The following is an 18,807-nucleotide window of genomic DNA, read 5'->3' as shown; positions in this document are numbered from 1 at the left end:
TTCGCTCCCTAACTTTCAAGATCCCTTGAAGTCTCGCCTCACTTTACTGCTTCAGTTTACTATGGGTAGTTCTTTCTTTTTGCTGAAGCTCAATGCAGGAAATTGCTCATATAGCAGTTTTCAACTTCCTACTAAATTATCAAGAATAATCATGTTATAATGCTTTATATTTGAAGAGTGCTTTGTAACTACCTTTACATATATTTGTGTTCATATAGTTATTCATTTCAAGGATTTGTCACAAGTGAGTCAGATCTATTACCAATGACAGATCTATAAACTATTTTTTATTTCCAAAGTGAAATGATGTTTCCAAGTCTACAAAATCAGAATGATTTTTATGTGTGTTGATTATGTAAGTGACATCCTTTGTACTGAGTAACCCAAGAAGTGTAGAAAAAGATAAGGGCAATATTATGTATTTATTTTGGGGAAAAGTTATTTACTTTTTTTCTGTTTTTAAGAAATTCAAACCATACAGACACAAAAAAGTCCTTTTTTACACTTGCCCTCCCTTAATCTCGCCCAGAGATAACTACTATTAGCTATTTCTTGTATGTCCTTCCGGACATTCCTATGTTTATGAATTTTCTCCATTTTGATAAGTTTCCCACAGCAAGCAATACAGGAAGAATCACTGAGTTGATTTTAGAGCTGTGGGCACAATGAGGATTTCTTCCTGTATTCTGTTATGCCCTGACCGCTGCCAAAAGTATCTAAAGTGACTTAAATATAAAATACATGCGTAAAGACTATTAAAGAATGGAAAAAGTAACAAAATGCTTTTCTGGGAAAGACAAGCCTACTGAACCAGCAGAGGCTAATAGTAGCTACTCTAGCTGAGGACAGTGTCAGGTTTACCCTTAAGCCTCTTGACAGTCAAGGAAAAAGGGGGAAACACAGTGTTGCCATACCACTTTCACTATGGAGGAGAAAAACACTATCACATTAGTGTGTGAGAAATCTTTTCCACGATGGCCATAAATGAATCTAAATATCTGAACGACTCTAAAATGTGGCGGTAGTTTAGAGAGCAGTGTCTTAAATTAGGTCCTTTGAATTGATTTTCTTTGCCTCAATAACAAGAAGGCATTAAGGGTATCCTTAAAGAGACAAGAAACTGACAACGAGGACTGATCGTCCAGAGTTCAGTCCTAGAATTCTGTTTATCTGTATTCACCCTCTAGGTAATCTGATGCAGTCTCCTAGCGTTAAATACCATCTATACACTGAGAATATTCCGATTTACACAGCTTCAACATGCCCCCCCAAATACAGAGTCCTATATCCCACTGCCTCATCTGACAGTCTAATAGGAATGTGTCCTCTCTGCCAATCTAGTCCTTCTTCAGTCTTTCCTAAACTAGTAAACGGCCACTCTATCCTTTTCTTTCCTTACAACCCACATCAGCAAATCAGCAAATCTGCCATATCTACCTTCAGTATATCCAGAATTTAAACTCACTGCATCACCTACTTCCCTACCACCTGTCTAAATCACCACCATCTTTTATGTGAATGCAATAACTTCACAGGTCTCTCTGCCTCTACTTCTGTTTTGTTTTGTTGTGCGTGTTTTTTTTTTTCTCAATGTAAAATTACAAGCATGCAAAAGAAGAGTTAATAATGTAATGAATCACAATGTACCTACCTGGGGAAGATATGGGCACTGTACATATAGCTCATTATTATAAGCTAGAATCCACACGTGCTTTCTTGTAATCTTTCTTCTTGTGTCATATAAGTTTAACTTATCCACTCAATCAGCATATACAGAGGGTGCCAAAAAAATGTATATACATTTTAAGAAAGGAAAAAAATCACTAAAATTGTAATACTCAACATATACCAATAACAAAAGATGAGTACAAGTCACATTTGACTTCTGCAATTACAAGAGCTGCTCAAAATGGTTACCATTAGTGTCCAGACACTTCTGATTATGGTGAACTGCTGCTCGAGCAACGTTGACCCAAGTGTCCACTTGTTTTTGGCACCCCTTGGCACCCCCCATATGTCTTGATTGATTATTAAGCAAAGCACTATGTTTACACTTGAAGAGAAAACATCAGTGCCTAAGGCAGGCCCTTTTCTTTAAGTGTCAATAAAAAAAATCAAGTGTAATTTAAGGGGGCTTGGATGCCCCCTGAGTGAACAATACTTCAGGCTCCCTTTGACATACCCGTTTCACGAGCACAGTGCCTACCATGTTTCCCCGAAAATAAAACTGCGTCTTATATTAATTTTTGCTCCAAAAGATGCATTAGAGCTGATGGTCCGGCTAGGTCTTATTTTCGGGGAAACACAGTAGCACTGGCTCCTTTCTTTTCCCTTTACAAAAGACTTTAATTTTTTTATGTCATTTAATCCCCACCATAATCCTGGAAGTTAGGTAAAGTAGCTACTGATATTCAGAAACATATGAATGTACTAATAGACAGCCAAGTCAGGAATTGAAGCCTGAGTTAATTTCAAAGGCAATTCACTTTCCCCACTACAGTTCACCTTCTGGCTGTCAGGATCACACAGTTAAGTTAAAAACACAGGCTCTGGCATCAGAACACAGGAACTTAAGTCTGATCTTTACTTTAAAAAAAAGAAAGAAAAGACTCATCTTTACCAGTCATTATGTAACTACAGCATAGAAAAGAAATAATGTCAATCTTACTTTAAAAAATTGTAATTTCAATTACCCAAAGGTGTTACTTCTTCAGTTCAAGAACAGAAAACTTTCTGCCTTTCTTACTGTCAAAGAAAAGGTTCTTTTTGATGGAATACTTCAATCTTCTTTGCGTTCCTACCCTCAAGATAAAACTTAATATTCAGAGAACTGCGTATGGCTCACCTATTTAGTAAACCTGAAAACTATTCCATTCCCAATATTTACTGCAGAGATGTGCAAACATTTCCTGAAATATGTAATTTCTACAAAACCAAACGTCCCTTATTATAATTATCAGCCAAAGGCTTAGCAGTTCTTCTCCCCAGATTTAAATCTCCCATAATGCTTTACATTATGGAATCTAAAACAAAGCAATCACATTAACATGAAGTTAGAGAACACCTTAAGTGACACCCTTAATTCTGGGCGTGGCCCGATTTCCTTTGGCCAATGAAAGTGGCATACCACTTCTGCACAGTTTTAAAAAGCCACCAAGTAGATCCACTGTTATTTTCCCTTTGTCCCAAGATTAGCAATATCCCAGATAGAACCTGCTCCTTCAGCTGGGATCATGAAATTAGGAAGACACATAAAGCAGAGACACAGCTAACCAGAAGTTTAAAGGTCATGCAAGCATGAAATAATCCTTTATTATTGCTGGTCATTTAAATGTGTTTGTTAACCCGTATAACCCAGCAAAAGTTGACTTATGTGAGAAACAAGCTACTCTACTTCCTAAGGTCTTACTGCATACTGGCCTGTGAGCTAGTCCTAGGTTTATTTGATTAATCACTTTTCCACAAACAAGCTACTTTGATGTCATAACATCCTATGTTTGCTTATTCCTCTTTCCTATTTTTTTGCTTACTCAGGTTAAAAAAAAATGCTGAGCAAAACAAAAATTAACAGAGGAGAAATGTTAGTACACGTGATGCAATCTCAAAGCAGGGTCTCCATCCATGTTTTAAAAAAGCTACAGTAGTTAAAAAAGCTAGTGGTAGTTAAGAAAGAACACAACCCATCGGTGGCCTAGAAAGTTCACAGGTATGTCATAGACTGAAAAACAGTAGAAAATAGCCAAAAGTTCTGCAGTTTCACACAGACTGACTTCTCCCCTAAACTAAACTAAATCTGGCTCTTCAGCGATGTTTGGCAAATATTTTTCCAAGATACAAATTTTCTGCCTTCTTAGACTTTCACCAGCACTTGCTGCAATACGAAAGGTATTGCCAAATACCTTTGGCAATGACAAAATAAACATACACACTGTCCGTTTACCTTCTCGTTGGAACTCAGAAACTCTGCTTCTGAATTTAACAAATTCAAAGGTAACAGATAAATACAGGAACACTGATCCCCACAAACACACACTGCTGTAAATTTTATAAAACAAGGTTATAAACTAAGATTATAGCTTAGTCACAACAAAAAAAGAAAAACAGAAATTTATTCAACCAAACTCAAAAACACACCAGCCCCTACCTCCTCCAAAAAAGTCTATGTCAAACAATAAAAGAACCAATGAAGAAAGGACCTTTTTTGCATAAAGCAATATTCTAGGTCCTTTAGAAGATTCAGAAGATAAAACGAGTTCCTTGAACTTACAGAATTGAGTGGAAAAAATATAAGTAAAAAGTTATAAGGGGAGCCAGCCCGGTGGCTCAGTTGGTTGGAGCGCCATGTTTCTAACACCGAGGTCACCTGCCTGAGGTCACTGATTCGATTCCCACATGGGCCAGTGAGCTGCGCCCTCTACATGTAAGATTGTGAACAGCTCTCCCTGGAGCTGGGCTGCCATGAGCAGCCAGATTGGCACAAGCTGCCGCCAGCTGCTGAGTGCTGCCGCATGCTACGGTGGGCCGCCGTGAGTGGCCAGTGTGAGTGGCCGCAGCCAGCGTGTGCTGCCGTGGGCTACCTACAGTGTGCTGCCATGAGCGGCCAGAGGCCAGCGTGAGTAGCTGGCAGCCAGCTTGAACTGCTGTGGGCTGCTGTCCGATCCACGACTGGCGACCGACTGCCTCAGCCGGGGGTGGGGAGCGCAAGGCTCATAATACCAGCATGGGCCAGGGAGCTGTGTCCTACACAACTAGACTGAGAAACAACAGCTTGAATCAGAGTGAGGGATGACAGGGGCAGAAGAAGGGGAGAAAAAAAGATTACAAGGGAAAAATATTAAGAAATAAATTGCAATACAAAAAAGAAACAACAAAAAAAAAAAAAACCAGTAACAACATGTGAAATATTCTTGGAAAAATCTGACAAAGACGATCTAAACTATACACCCTCTATCCAAATGCCACAATGTCAAAATCTGTCCTTGCCAAAGCAAACTGGATTAACACAGTAGCTATGATGTTATACAAGAAATGTCTCTGTGTCCCTTCTGTTAAGTTACACATCCACACTGACGAAGAAGAGTGTACTTACTGTCCTGCTTAGGTCTTTTTTTTTTAAGGGGAACAGGACTTATTGGGGAACAGTGTGTACTTCCAGGACTTTTTTTTTTTTTTCAAGTCAAGTTGTTGTCCTTTCAATCTTAGTTCAGCTTCAAGTTGTTGTCCTTTCAGTCTTAGTTGTGGAGGGCGCAGCTCAGCTCCAGGTCCAGTTGCCATTGCTAGTTGCAGGGGGTGCAGCCCAACATCCCTTGTGGGACTCAAGGAATTGAACTGGCAACCTTGTGGTTAAGAGGACGCGCTCCAACCAACTGAGCCATCCAGGAGATCAGCGGCAGCTCAGCTCAAGGTGCCGTGTTCAATCTTAGTTGCAGGGGGCACTGCCCACCATCCCTTGCAGGACTCGAGGAATTGAACTGGCAACCCTGTGGTTGAGAGCCCACTGGCCCATGTGGGAATCGAACCGGCAGCCTTCGGAGTTAGGAGCACAGAGCTCCAACCGCCTGAGCCACCGGGCCGGCCCAGGTCTTCTTTATGTAGAAAATTTGGTTGCTTGCACACTCTTTTGTTAGATATGTATGTCTCCATAAACGAATCGGGGAAAATTTGTCTCTGTGTACTCCCTAGTTAAGATGTAGAAAAGCTGGGATTGGAAGGAATGTCATTGTGGAGCCAACAATTTCATCCCAGGAAAGACACTCATAAAATACTGGGCCATAACATCTACCCTACCCACCTATCCTGCACTGAGCATTGTTATCCTCCACAAAGGCTTAGACAAATCTGATGTGTCCACACCAACTGCCAACTATACCAGACCAGTCCAAACCATTTAGATTACTAAAACTTCCAAGAGATATATAAAAAAAAAAAAGAAATACACTTTAGATTCCCTGATTCCAAAATTCCAGTTCTCAAAATGTACTTATTTCTTACTCTTATCAATATATTTACAATTACAGGGATTCATCTTGCACCAGCCTTCTAGCTCAAAAAATTATAATCCACAATATACCAAATGCAAGAATTTCCTTTTATAAAAAGAATGCCTTCCCATCTTTATCAATTCTGTTAAGCTGCAAATTCTGTGAAACTAGTTTACTTGAAAAAGTAAGCTGTAAAGTCAGCCTCAGGAGGGAAATATTTTTGCAGGCAGAAGAAAAAATTTGTGATGAAATTTGACCTTGACAAATGATTTGATGTAAAGACAAAGGTGGCTGGCTTATGAGACTATAGTACTTTAGCTACCAGCTACTGATTAAAATGAAAAATATATCAACTTACCAACTACTGATGCACCTCTTTCTGCAAAAGCCAGGGCATAGGCTCGGCCCAGTCCTAATAAAAAACAAAATAATCAGAAAGTTGAGCAAATGTCAGCATAATTGTTTTGGTCGACTCAACTCAATCCTTATTTTAAAATAACTGATGAGTAATTGATTAGATTACAATGGTAGCGTCTTCACTGGTACTCTCAACCTCTTTCACCCTTTTCTACATGCAAGTTGGAATGCTTAAAACTGTATTTTCCACCTATTTTACCTATCATTTCCTACCATTCTACCTAGCTGCTAGGATGCTAGATGTGAACTGGATTCCACCATTAACTGCATTTGCATGAAATCTGGAAAGTGGAAATGAGACACAAGCCACCTTACCGTGACTCCTAGCTGCTGCTGTTGGTTAAGAAGCGGACTTCCTGAAGCTTCCTAGGTATTAAGAAACAGTAGATGTAGTGGCAACTTCTTGATCTAGCTCCCTAATCTCTGGATGGCAGCTTCCATTCCAATAGTCACTGATGTCGTGACTATTTGGGCTGTGGCAGTTTAAATGGCCGCCTCACATGTTATGGCTCCCCTAATGGACCATTTCTGTATTGTTTCAAAAGTCATCCCAAAAGGAATTGCCTAAAATTCAACTAGCCACGTTAAATCCTTTCGTGCTTCAAATATCTAGTGATTTCTATATACTGCACCGAACTCCAACTACACAATCACCAAACACAATTATTAAACACTAATTAAATTTTTAATTCCAATTCAAAGGTATATGGTGTAAATTTACATATCCCAAAATGGATATATACCTATGTAAGTTTTACAGGTACCAAATCTCAGAAAGAATATATAAAAGACTGGCAATTAGTGGTTATCTCTAGGGAACAAAACTGTGACCAGCAATCAAGGGTGGAAGACTTACTTTTATATTGTTTAAATTGTTTTGACATGTACACAGTTTTAAAATTTATATTAATTGACAAATTTAATTGGTAGTTTAAATTTAATTTAAATTAATTGATAAATAAGTATACAAATAACAAATTGAGATGGCTAAATTATCAGGCTCTTCTAAAAAAGAACCCAAAACATAAACTAAAGATATCACCAAATAATTTATTTTACAATTTAATACACTCTGAATATGAGAGTGTGAATATGAATTTAGCCAATACAATAATTCAAGCCTTCTCTTATTTCATCAGATCAAGTATGAAGCGCTTGTTCTAAACATGGGATTTTTAGAGAAATCAAATACTCACGAATAGAATGCAAAAAATTATGGTAACACAGTAGAAAAATCATCAGATAAAAGGAATGGGGTAGATCTCTAAAGGAGATTGACCTAAATTAATCAGAGAATTGTCTCAACTTAAAACCAAGCTATACAATTCTCTCAAAAGATACAGAAGTGGGCTGGCCCAGTGGCTCAGGTGGTTGGAGTACGGTGCTCCTAACACCGAGGTCGCCAGTTCGATTCCCACATGGGCCAGTCAGCTGCACCCTCTACAGCTAAGATTGTGAACAACTGGCTCTCCAGGGGGGACGGAAGTGATCTATCTACCTTTATCACACAGGCCCATACAAACTGTACACAATCTGTAGTATATAAAGTAAAAAGTACAGTCTGCTCTTTTCCCTCCAACACAACTAGCCCATTAACAGATTGGTAAGGCTCCTTCCGTTTTTCTATATCTGTTCTTATATAAACATTATTTAAATAGTTTATGTGCATAAGTCTGCCTCCCCAATTAAACTAGAAGGTCCCTGAAGGCTGACGTTGGATACGTCACTCTTTTGCATTCCCCCACAATGCCCAGCACAGCTTTACAGTCACAATGCACAAGTTAAATCCAAGAGCCCCCCTTTTGTCCTAAGCCTCTCTTAAATCCTGTCTTAACTCTCTCACACCTAAATTCATTGTCATTCACCCTCTCTCCTTTTTTTTTTTTAATTGACCTTAAAACTTTAGCACTGGCAAATCTCAGTTGATTCTTTTCTCAAACTGCTTGTTCAGTTTCCTTTCAGTAGTTTAGACTCATCTCTGCTTGAAGTTACCAAAGAGCCCCTGAGAAAATAGCTTCCTGGACTATTTCACTTTCTGGCTTCACCAATCAAAGAATTCAAATGACTTCAACATCTCTCCTCTGACTTCAGAACCTCCAACTATTCACACACCTCTCATTATCTCCAGATCTACAATTTGCTACGTTATAACCACGTAAAATTCAAAAGGGCCAGACTTCCTCCTTCCATTGCCCAACTTCATCAATCTCACCGAGTTACATTCCCAACAACCAGTAGAGTCAGCTAATAAATACAAATTCCCCTGTTATACTACCAATCATGGCAAAATTTTTGATAGTCTCAACTTCACTACAAAATTATATTCCTCCCTCAGATCAGAATTCAAGTCCAATGGCTAGCAACTGTATAATAATCCAGACAATGGAAAGTCTGCAGGGCTCTTTAAAATATGAACCAGTTTACGAACAGGAAGTGCTAAGTTCGTAATTGTCTAGTCACAACTCATTAATGTTTCACAAAGTCAATTTAGTGGGTTGTAATCTGCATTTATTTAATGAAACAGAATAGCTCAGCGTCTACTTCACTTACTATTACCATGCCATGAATCTGTTTCAAATATAGATGGTATTTGTGCATACTGGGTCCTGATGTAAAATGTATTTCATACTGTGAATCACTCACTGTCAAAAGAGGTTTAAAACAGAGAGTACATCACTTAATTATTTCCATTAAAAGCAAAGTGTCAACCGAATGTTTTTCCAAAAACGTATCATTTTAGAATAAACATAGCTATGAGTATAATTAATACTAAAAGTGTTTAATACTAAAAGTGTTTTCTGAAAGACAGCATTAGAATCCATTTTATCAATGGAGATGTAAAAGTACATTTGCATTAACTGACAATTCCACTATTGTGACTTTTAATACATAATTCAAATTAATCACGCATTAAGTCTATTCTAAGTATAAGGCACTACCAGTGGGGAATCGAAAGCGCCTAAGGTCAAGATCCCTGCACGTGGACATTACAGAGGTCACCTGCTGGGGGGACATAGTGTAAAACCTCACAACAGAACATTGGTGTGGGTATTGAGTAGCTGGCTTTAACTTTTTTGTCCTTTAAACATAGGGTTATTTCACCTAACAAATCTTCATTTTGCTTCTCCTGAAATATAAAATCTGGCCCACTTCAGAAATGTGTCTGCTTGGCAGTTTCTACTGTCCCCACCCGACTCCCATTTTATTCCTCTGTCACCTGCCCGACCCCTCTAGGTGTCTGAGTTTCCAGCCCATGCCAAGACACCAGCGGACTTTGAATACAGTAGTTCCCCACTGATCCTCTAGAGATATGTTCCACGACCCCCAGGTGATGCCTGAAACCTTGGACAGTACCCAACCCGACGTATACTATGTTTTTTTCCTATACATACACCTACATATGATAAAGTTGAATTTATACATTAGGCACAGTAAGAGATTAACAACTAATAATAAAATAGAACAATTAGAACAATATACTGTAAGTTATGTGAATGTGGTCTCTCTCTCTCTCTCAAAATATCTTATCATGCTGTTCTCACCCTTCTTGTGATTATGTGAGACGATACAATGCCTACCGGACGAGATGAAGTGAGGTGAACGAGGTAGGCACCGAACACAAGCACCGCCATACCACCACAGCTGACAGAGCTAAGTGACCAACAAGCGGCTAGCATACACAGCATGGATATGTTGTAGAAAGGGATAATTCACGTCCCAAGCGGGACAGAACCAGACTGCTCAAGATTTCATCGTGCTACTCAGAACAGTGCACAGTTTAAAACTTATAAATTGTCTATTTCTAGAATTTTCCATTTAATGTTTTTGAGCCAAGTGAACTGAAACCGGGAGACTATTACTGTACAGTGCTTGGCTGGGTGCATACCAGAAACTCCAACGTGGACTTTAGATGCTCCCTTTAAAGACATGCCTCCCCGGAACGAAAAATCAGAGAACTTAAAATCACCCAGGAGAAGAAAAGAAACACTAAATAAATGACTTTTCAAAGACAAGGAACTGATAGCTCTACCTAGGGAAGGGAAGGGGGGGGGAGGTAATTTCAACCCCCCGTCAGCTTTCCCACAACCTTTAAAAGACTTGAGAGAAGCCTGAGAGTCTACAGGTAGGAAGAGTCCCAGCTGATACGCATGCACAGACCAGCGTCACTAAGACCTTTTACCCAGTCCTGCCACCCAGAGCCCAGCCTCTCTACTCGTGGGAGGCCTGGGCCCTAGGGAGGCTCCCACAGGGCAGAGGCGGGTAAGCGGGCTGCACCTGTGTGACTAGGTGTTTCTAGCCCCCCCGCCCAAGGCTGACAAGTGCTACCTCTCCCTCCACAACTGCCCCGCGAACCGCTGCCCTACATCCTCCCGGGTCGCCCCACCAGGTCCCGTGACTCGCTCCCCAAGCCGCTTCCCACCCCACCCTCCACTGCTTCCCGCAGCCCCCAACGCTAGGACCGCAGCTGCGACTGCGCGTGTATCCCCTGCCCGAAAAGGGGGACTCGCTGCGTGCGAGCGAGGCAGGCGCCCGCCCTCCATCCTTCGCATGCTCACCTCCCCCTGCACCGGTGACGAGTACTACCCGCCCGTCAAATCTCAGCGGCAAGGCCATGAGTTCGGTCTTCACCGACGTACACACCCGCAGGCAGAAACCTCGGAGCTCAGACTGCGGATAGGGAAGAGGCCGGCGGTGGCGGAGGCGGACTGAGAGTGACCTATTAGTTTCTGGGAAGGAGACGGACGCCGTAGGTTTCCAAGTGCGCCTGCGCGGTATCCCTTGGCCCTCTGGGGAATGTAGTCCGGCCGTGCTTCCAGTCGGGAGGAGAGCCTGCCTGCATAAGAACTTATCTAGAAAGGCCGTTTCTGCTTCAAAAAGTAGTAATGGGAGCTGCTGGGACCTGTGTGGTAAAATGGCTGACTTGGTACCTTGCGTTTATGCTTTCACCCATCGTTTTGTCACTCACTCAACAAGCGTTTTCTTGATTCAGGTGCTACCTTAGAGAAATAGGATGCAGTCTCTAGCCTTAAATAGCTTCAAAAGTAGCCCCTAAGAGGATCCCATATATGGTGATGGAAAGAGAACTGACTCTGGGTGGTAAACACACAATGTGATATATAGATGATGTATTACAGAATTGTATACCTACAGAATTGTTTACTAACAATTGTCACCCCAATAAACTTTAATTAAAAAAAATTAAAATAAATAAATAAAAGATGTAAACAAATATCAGTTTTACTTGTTTAATCTTTTTTAATAATGCATTTGGAGAATAGCTTAATAGAATTTGGAGACATTAAAATGATCTATCTTTATCAACCATGTTATACTTTCTAAATAAAATAGCTTATCTTTCCTTAAAAAAAAAATAGCCACTAAGAAGAAATGGCACCCTTACCCATGGGTAAATTACGGTTTCTCATAATGTAATCCCTGGACCTCCTACCTGAAAATCAACCAGGAACTCTTCAAAAATGCAGAATCCTGGCCCCCAACGCTGGCTGCCCAAAATAGAATCTCAGAGGACCAAAAAGGAAAAGAAAAAAAAATTCAACAAGTCCTCCTAAATTTTTGTTTTGTGCGTTGAAAACAGTTATATGTAGTTCATTCGACATTTATTAACATCTAAAGTCATTTATGAACATCTACAGATGGTAGACACATATTTACAGATGAACAGTAAGGTCCTCCAGAGCAATTCAGTCGGATGGTAAACATTTTTTTTCTTTTAATTTCATTGGGGAATATTGTGTGTGTTTTTCCAGGACCCATCAGCTCCAAGTCAAGTCGTTGTTTTCAATCTAGTTGTGGAGGGTGCAGCTCACTGGCCCATGGGGCACTCAAATGGGCGACCTTGGTGTGAAGAGCACTGTGCTCTAACCAACCGATCCAACTGCGCCCCTCCCAGATGGTAATCATTTAATAACAATGCAGCATGATAAAACTTGTGACAAATATCAACAAGTCAGCTAATGGTGTCAAAATAAAGGGATGATTACTATCTCTGCTGGGGAGAAGGGAATACTTTACAAGAGAGATGACACACAAAGAAGCTTCAAAAGTGAGCTCTGCAAATAAAGGAGGACTTTACGTGCAACAGAAATACTAGCTAGACTGGTGGAGAGGGGGAAAGGGAAAGGCCCCAGAAGTAAGCAGAGTCCATCAGATCACATTTAGATGTCTTAATGTAGTGCTGGAAATGGTTATAGGAAGGATTACTCCAGGGAACACATTGCACCATTATTATAGTGCAATATATATGTAGTGATTGTAGGTTGACAAGGAGAACAGATGGAAACCTACTCAGAAAAATTATTGAGGTCAGAAGTAAGTCAGAGGAAATGTTAAAGAGGGAAAATTTGAAGATATTTTTGGAAATGGAGTCAGGTCTTTGTGATTAATTGGATGTGGATGTGAGGGAGGAACAACTGAAATAACCCCCATATTTCTAGCTTAAGAATCTGGGTTACGATGGGCCACTCATGAGAATAAGGATTAGTGGAAAAAGAACAGCTTTTTGAGAGAGCATGACTGTGATTTTGGGCAAATTTTGTTTGGGAAGTGAAGTGAAGGTATGGCTGAAGATGCCCAGCAACAGCTGTGGTTCTTAGAGCTCTGAGAGTTTGGTTTCAGTGCTCAGGCAGAGCAAGAAGTCTCTGTAACTCAAGACTGAATCTCCAAAGAGCAGTCCTTTCACTGAAAGCTTGCCCCTGAAGCAGCACTTTGCTCACTTAGACCTTTCTCCACCTCTTCCTTAGGACCGTTCACCCTTGAATTTTGGTGCTCTCCGAAACCCAGGGAGGTAGCCCAGAGGATCCTGGACCCAAAGACAAGAAAGCCTTTCTGATAAGAAAGAGGTCACTCCTAGAACTTTGGGCCAGGACCTCGCCCCGCCCCGGTGCCGCCTCCCACCAATGGTTTCCTGGAGGTAGAGCCCTCTTCTCAGTCCACATATGGCGCTATCGCCACTGATATCAGTTGCTCTCTGCAGAGGCAAGTCTACCCTTGATGCTATCCTTGGTTCAGACCGATGGCAACCTTCTTTGCCTACTGGCCACAAGGAAGGCCCAGTGGCGCAATCCTTCGCCATTTGGAATCCAAGCTTGAATAAAGATGTAAAAGTGAGACTTGGGCACAGTCCTATGGGAATCCTAGGTTCAAGGATAAGCCTTTGTGACCACTGGGTACCCTTTGGTCTCCACACCCCTGCTTCCTGTGGAGAAAGCTGATGTAGCTCTGGCCACTGAGGAGAGCCAAATTTTCTCAAACTAGATCCCACGAGGAAGGCTCCACGAGGAGCCTGTGCCCTTTTGTCAAGCTTCACTCCACGTGCAGGATCCATCCAATGCCCTGCCTCCTAGTCACATAATGCTCTCACTTCCAGTGACACTTTTTTTTTGTCCAATCTACTGTTGGCATTTTCTTCCATGGTCACATTCTGGACATGTTCATTACCACAAAGCTTACCACTTCTGAAATCTCATGTCCAAACATTCGACCTTTCCAGCTCAAGTTCTCCCATTGCAGAATTCCTCTCTCTCATCGTACCCTTCAATGCTCTGACTTCCATGGCCCTCTCAGCATCCATTGTCCCTCTGTCTTCCTTTCTGTCTTGCATAGACTCCATGATTCATCATTACAATCCACAACCCCAGAAAACCCTGAGGTCTTCCAATTTAAGATGTTTTCTAATTTCTATGATCCTTTCTTTCTTGATGCATGAGTTATTTACAGGTATATTTCTTAATATCAAACATAAGGGGATTTCCTAGTAATCGTTTCGTTGTTGATGTTGAGCTTAATGCATTATTATGAGAACATACTTTGATGTCAATTCTTTTAAATATGTTGAGATTGGCTTTGTGAACTACCATATAGTTAATTTTAGTAAAGATTCCAGGTGTACTTAAAAAGACTGTACAATTTGCGATTTAGGGCTCAGGGTTCTGTATATGGCCAGGAAGTTAAGTTTGTAGATCATATTATTCAAGTTTTTTATATCCTTACTGGTATATCCTGCTTGTTCAGTTACTGAGAAAAATATGTATAAAATATCCCACTATGATTGTGGTCTGTGGGAAAGGTCTAATTATTTAACACAGATTGGTGGAGAATATAGAATCAGAAAATGCCAGGAAAACTTCTGAAAAGAACCATTCAAGTTACTTTTACTTGAAAGTGACATCTCAGTTTTAATCCTGTCTTTCCGTTTCTATCTATATCAACTTGGATAAATTATTTAACTACTCTAATCTCCTCCTAAAAGATACCATTTTAAGCACCTCGTCACTAGTAAGTGCTCAGTAAAAGTTAATTTTCTTCATTTTATGAGGAGGGATTGATAAGTTACTCTAGAACAACACGGTGACTGTGACTTTACAGATGGTTGGATATATTCATGCTTAACTGTGCAGAGAGTTCTTAGTGTGAACTCTGGGTGTCGATACTTCTCATCTAATTCTCAGTATGAAAGGTCTCTTGACCATTCATATGTGAGAAGTGGTTTAACAGCGATATTAGTTATCTAGTGCTACATAACAAATTACTACAAAACCAAGACAGTTTAAAATCATACACACTTATTTATTGTCTCAGTTTCTGTGGCATGATTTATCTGGGTTGCTCAAACGCAGAGTCTCTCAAAATGTCTCTTACGAGGCTGTCATCAAGGCAGTAAGTCTACCCCACACACAAAGGGGAGAGATTCCACAAGGGCATGAACACCTCCTTGGTATTCTCTTGGAATACCCTCATAAAAGGCCAGCTTAGAGGTTGCCTAGCCGGGGACACAAATGTCTACAGCTACTTTGACTACGCCCAAGCAGCCAGGCCAGTCCAAGAATGCCCTTTATAGAGTCTGTGCCTAAAAAGAATATACACTTGTTCTGATGTAGCATAACTACCCAAAGTTCTAAAAACTATTGAGCAACACAATGGATGCACTTAACCCTAAGGAGAATGATCCTAAATCAATGCACAGCGCTTTAAAATTTGCTGCCAACTCATTTTTCCGGAACAACAGAATCTGTGTTTAGCATATTGTCTCAGATAGCTGCCCATCCTATTCAGGTTTTTACAAAAGGGACCTCCTAATTAAACTGTCATTTGTTCCACTCCTCTCTGTGCTTCAGAGTGGAGTGTGTAACACAGGATAAAACAACCAATAAATAAATTTCAGTTTTATTACATATACTCAGATCCTACTTTTTTTTACTTTTGTACAGAAAATTTCTATTATTTATCCTCAGCTTGAACAGAAGGGTGAAAATCTGGTGATTTCTTTCCTTCTCAGATCATAAAATCCCCATACTGGCCCAACATTTGATGGAAAAAGTGATTGTGAATCATCTCTTGATGAGAATATTGAATCTACATGCTTTTTTCCTTAAGTTTTTTATTGGGGAATATTGGGGAACAGTGTGTTTTTCCAGGACCCATCAGCTCCATGTCAAGTTATTGTTTTCAATCCAGTTGTGTGCGGCGCAGCTCAGCTCCAAGTCAAGTCGTTGTTTTCAATCTAGTTGTGGAGGGTGCAGCTCACTGGTCCATGTGGGAATCTAATCGATGACCTTGGTGCTATGAGCCTTGCGCTCTAACCACCAAGACAACCGGGTGCCCGGATCTGCATGCTTATTACAACTTTTCACAGCTGAATTCCTTAACTCTCTGAGAGATGTGTCTAAATGCAGTATAGACCCTCTACTCTTTGCCTCATTGGATTGTTACATCCAACCTAAATATGTTGTCATGTTAAACAACTTGGTGGCTTCTGACTTATAATATTGATAGAAACGTGAAGGTCTACAATAGCTAGAAAATAATGACACCACCTTACCACAAGAGGGAGCACAGAGCCACAGAAACATCTCCTCTAGTGTTTTCAAGGTTAGACGCTACAATTCTGGAGAAAATAGAACTTCTGCTGTTTCTATCTCGCCCACCCTCTTTCCCCTTCTAATAATCCAGAGACTTTCTTCTGTCAAGGACAGAACCAACCTCTGCAGATCTCTATAAAGAGGAGGAAAATATATCCGGGAGCAGTTTATTTCTCATGCTGCTGTCCAGGGCTGACTTCCCCAAGGAATACTGCCTTTCATCTCTGATTTGCCACCAGAGCCCAAATACAGTTGACTCTTGAGCAACAAGGGTTTGAACTGCATGGGTCCACTGATACGTAGAGTTGTTTTCAAGAAATACTGTAAATGTATTTTTTCTTCCATTATTTTTTTTAGCTTGCTTTGTTGTAAGAAGACAGTATAATATATAATATATAAAATATGTTCATCAACTGTTTATGCTATCAATAAGGCTTCCAATCAGCAGTAGGCTAATAGTAGTTATATTTTGGGGGAGTCAAAGGTTACACATGAATTTTTTGACTGCCCGGGGGTCAACACCTCTGGACCCTGCATTGTTCAAGGGTCAGCTGTATATGGTTTATGAGAATATTTGCTGTGTTCAGCAATTCAAGTGTTTCTTGAACAAATTTATTATGACACTAGAGCAACTAGGTAATACAAAAGCCAATGAGTAACTTTCAAAGGCTGAGATTAAGTATTCAGTAAGCAGGAAAAGGTCAGATTTGGAGCCTGGGATTTAGAGTCAGATTTAGAACCTTTCTTGGAATGACATAAATAGAAATTCCCAGTTATAATCCACAACCATTCCCGAGTCCTTTGAGCCTGGGGAAGTCGGGAAGTTCTAAAACTCTGAGTCCCATAAATGCTGGCATATTATACCTAATTACCATACATGGTGTTGGGAGATTTTTTTTTTTCATTGTTAGCATAACCTGGAAAAAAAGGAATGATGAATAGAGCTGAGTAAGATAGTTTTCCCTCAGCAGAATGTGTCAGACGCTGCAGGCAGACTCTCAGGAAAAAAGTACGAGGAAGAGTAAATACAATGGGAGATAACTAATGACTGTGAAATGGAATCATACAATGGAAATAAGATTCCTTGAGTCCTGGCTAATTCTTACTAATACACATGGATTCAACAGAACAAGTTTTGAAACTATGATAGAAAAAAATTGAAAATAAATTACCAAATATCTGCCACAAGAGTTTATTCTTTTACTAGATTTCTATGATAACTCTCCTCCAAAGAGTTCAAAGTGTACTTAATGGAATGTAAACTTCTTGTAAACAATGTCAGAGGCAAAGCTTAGTCTAGCCATGGTGAAGGGAGAAACAATAGGAGATGGAATAAACAATAACCAAGATGACTTAATGACTTGAAAAAAACTCCTTGAAGGGAGGGTGAAATGGTTGAAGGGGACCAGATATATGGAAATTAGAGTTTTTGTGGTGAGCACACAATAGAGTATATAGATACAGAATTATCATGTTGTACGCCTGAAATTTATATAATGTTATTAACCATTGTTACCTCATATTTAAAAATATGCTACTGAACCATTGGGTCAAAGAAAAACAAACAAACAGAAAGACTGGAAATGACCCCAGATGACTGGAGAAAGAGCAATAACCTAACTTTTTGGCATGAAACTTTCAGCGGACTAAAGGAATAAGAATACAGCCAAGGTCCTTGGACTCAAGTGATCTCAAAAGCATGGGGACGCTTATAGCAACTCGGGAGACACATCCCATCTTGAATCATGGAATCCTCCAGGAGATTTTAGATCCAGAACATCTCATGATGCAATTCCCCAAACTCCTCTCCCTAATGCCCTTCTGCTGTTAACACTGGTCCCTCTTATACAATGCTCATCTATTATGGAGCTATGCCTCCAGGACACCACAAACTTGTATTCCTGCTACAAGCCTGTACAGCCTGTTACTGTACTGAACACTGTAGGCAATTGCAACACAATGGTAAGTGTTTGTGTATCTAAACATAGAAGAAGTGCAGTAAGTGTCAATATTCCTTCCCGGCTTCAGATCTGCTCTAGTCTATATGATTTTATAATCAGGCCTCAAAAGCTCAGGAACTTCTGAGAAGCAGGCCAGCATTATACTCAGGCTGAGAAGTCACTATGTCAAGATCTATCTCAGAAGTCTCAGAAAAGGAGCTTGCAGTCCAGTGGCCTGTCATTATCCAACTTTACAGTTAGGGGAATATGCAGCTTTGATTGGTCAGACCGGCACCACATGCCACCTTTAGCGCTGGGGTTAAAATTGGTTCCACCTGCACTGAGAATAGTCGAAGAGTAAATTTCCAGAGAATATTAGAAGCTATTAGAAATAGAGTGAATGAATTCTGGGCAGCTAAGAAACAACACAAGTCCACCTCAACCATGTTTCAGCCCTTCCCTCTCATAGTCTCCTAGCACAGGCTCATTTGGCTTCCACTTGGGTGTCTGAATGTAGTGCACATGAAGCCCTTAGTGTTGTGCAACGTTGTGGCTCTATCAGCAACCTCACCTGGGTCACTGCTGTGCGGT

At 40.4% G+C, this 18,807-nt stretch overlaps 1 protein-coding gene across 1 annotated transcript in view; it reads right to left on the bottom strand.

The window, feature by feature from the left end:
• Positions 1–11,146, bottom strand: part of HSD17B4 (hydroxysteroid 17-beta dehydrogenase 4) — an 88,025-nt gene extending 76,879 nt beyond the window's left edge. Inside the window, exons 1-2 of the mRNA XM_033110552.1 lie at positions 10,955–11,146; positions 6,340–6,393 (exon numbers count right to left, since the gene is read on the bottom strand). Of these exons, the coding sequence (XP_032966443.1) occupies positions 6,340–6,393; positions 10,955–11,012 (112 nt within the window). The 5' untranslated portion in view covers positions 11,013–11,146. The remainder of the gene's footprint in view (positions 1–6,339; positions 6,394–10,954) is intronic.
• Between the last annotated feature and the right edge of the window lie 7,661 nt (positions 11,147–18,807).

The sequence above is a fragment of the Rhinolophus ferrumequinum genome, chromosome 7 (genome assembly GCF_004115265.2).
Source record: "Rhinolophus ferrumequinum isolate MPI-CBG mRhiFer1 chromosome 7, mRhiFer1_v1.p, whole genome shotgun sequence".
Classification (NCBI taxonomy): domain Eukaryota; kingdom Metazoa; phylum Chordata; class Mammalia; order Chiroptera; family Rhinolophidae; genus Rhinolophus; species Rhinolophus ferrumequinum.
The sequence above is the reverse complement of the archived record's forward strand: the minus strand, read 5'-3'. Positions and strand labels throughout refer to the sequence as shown.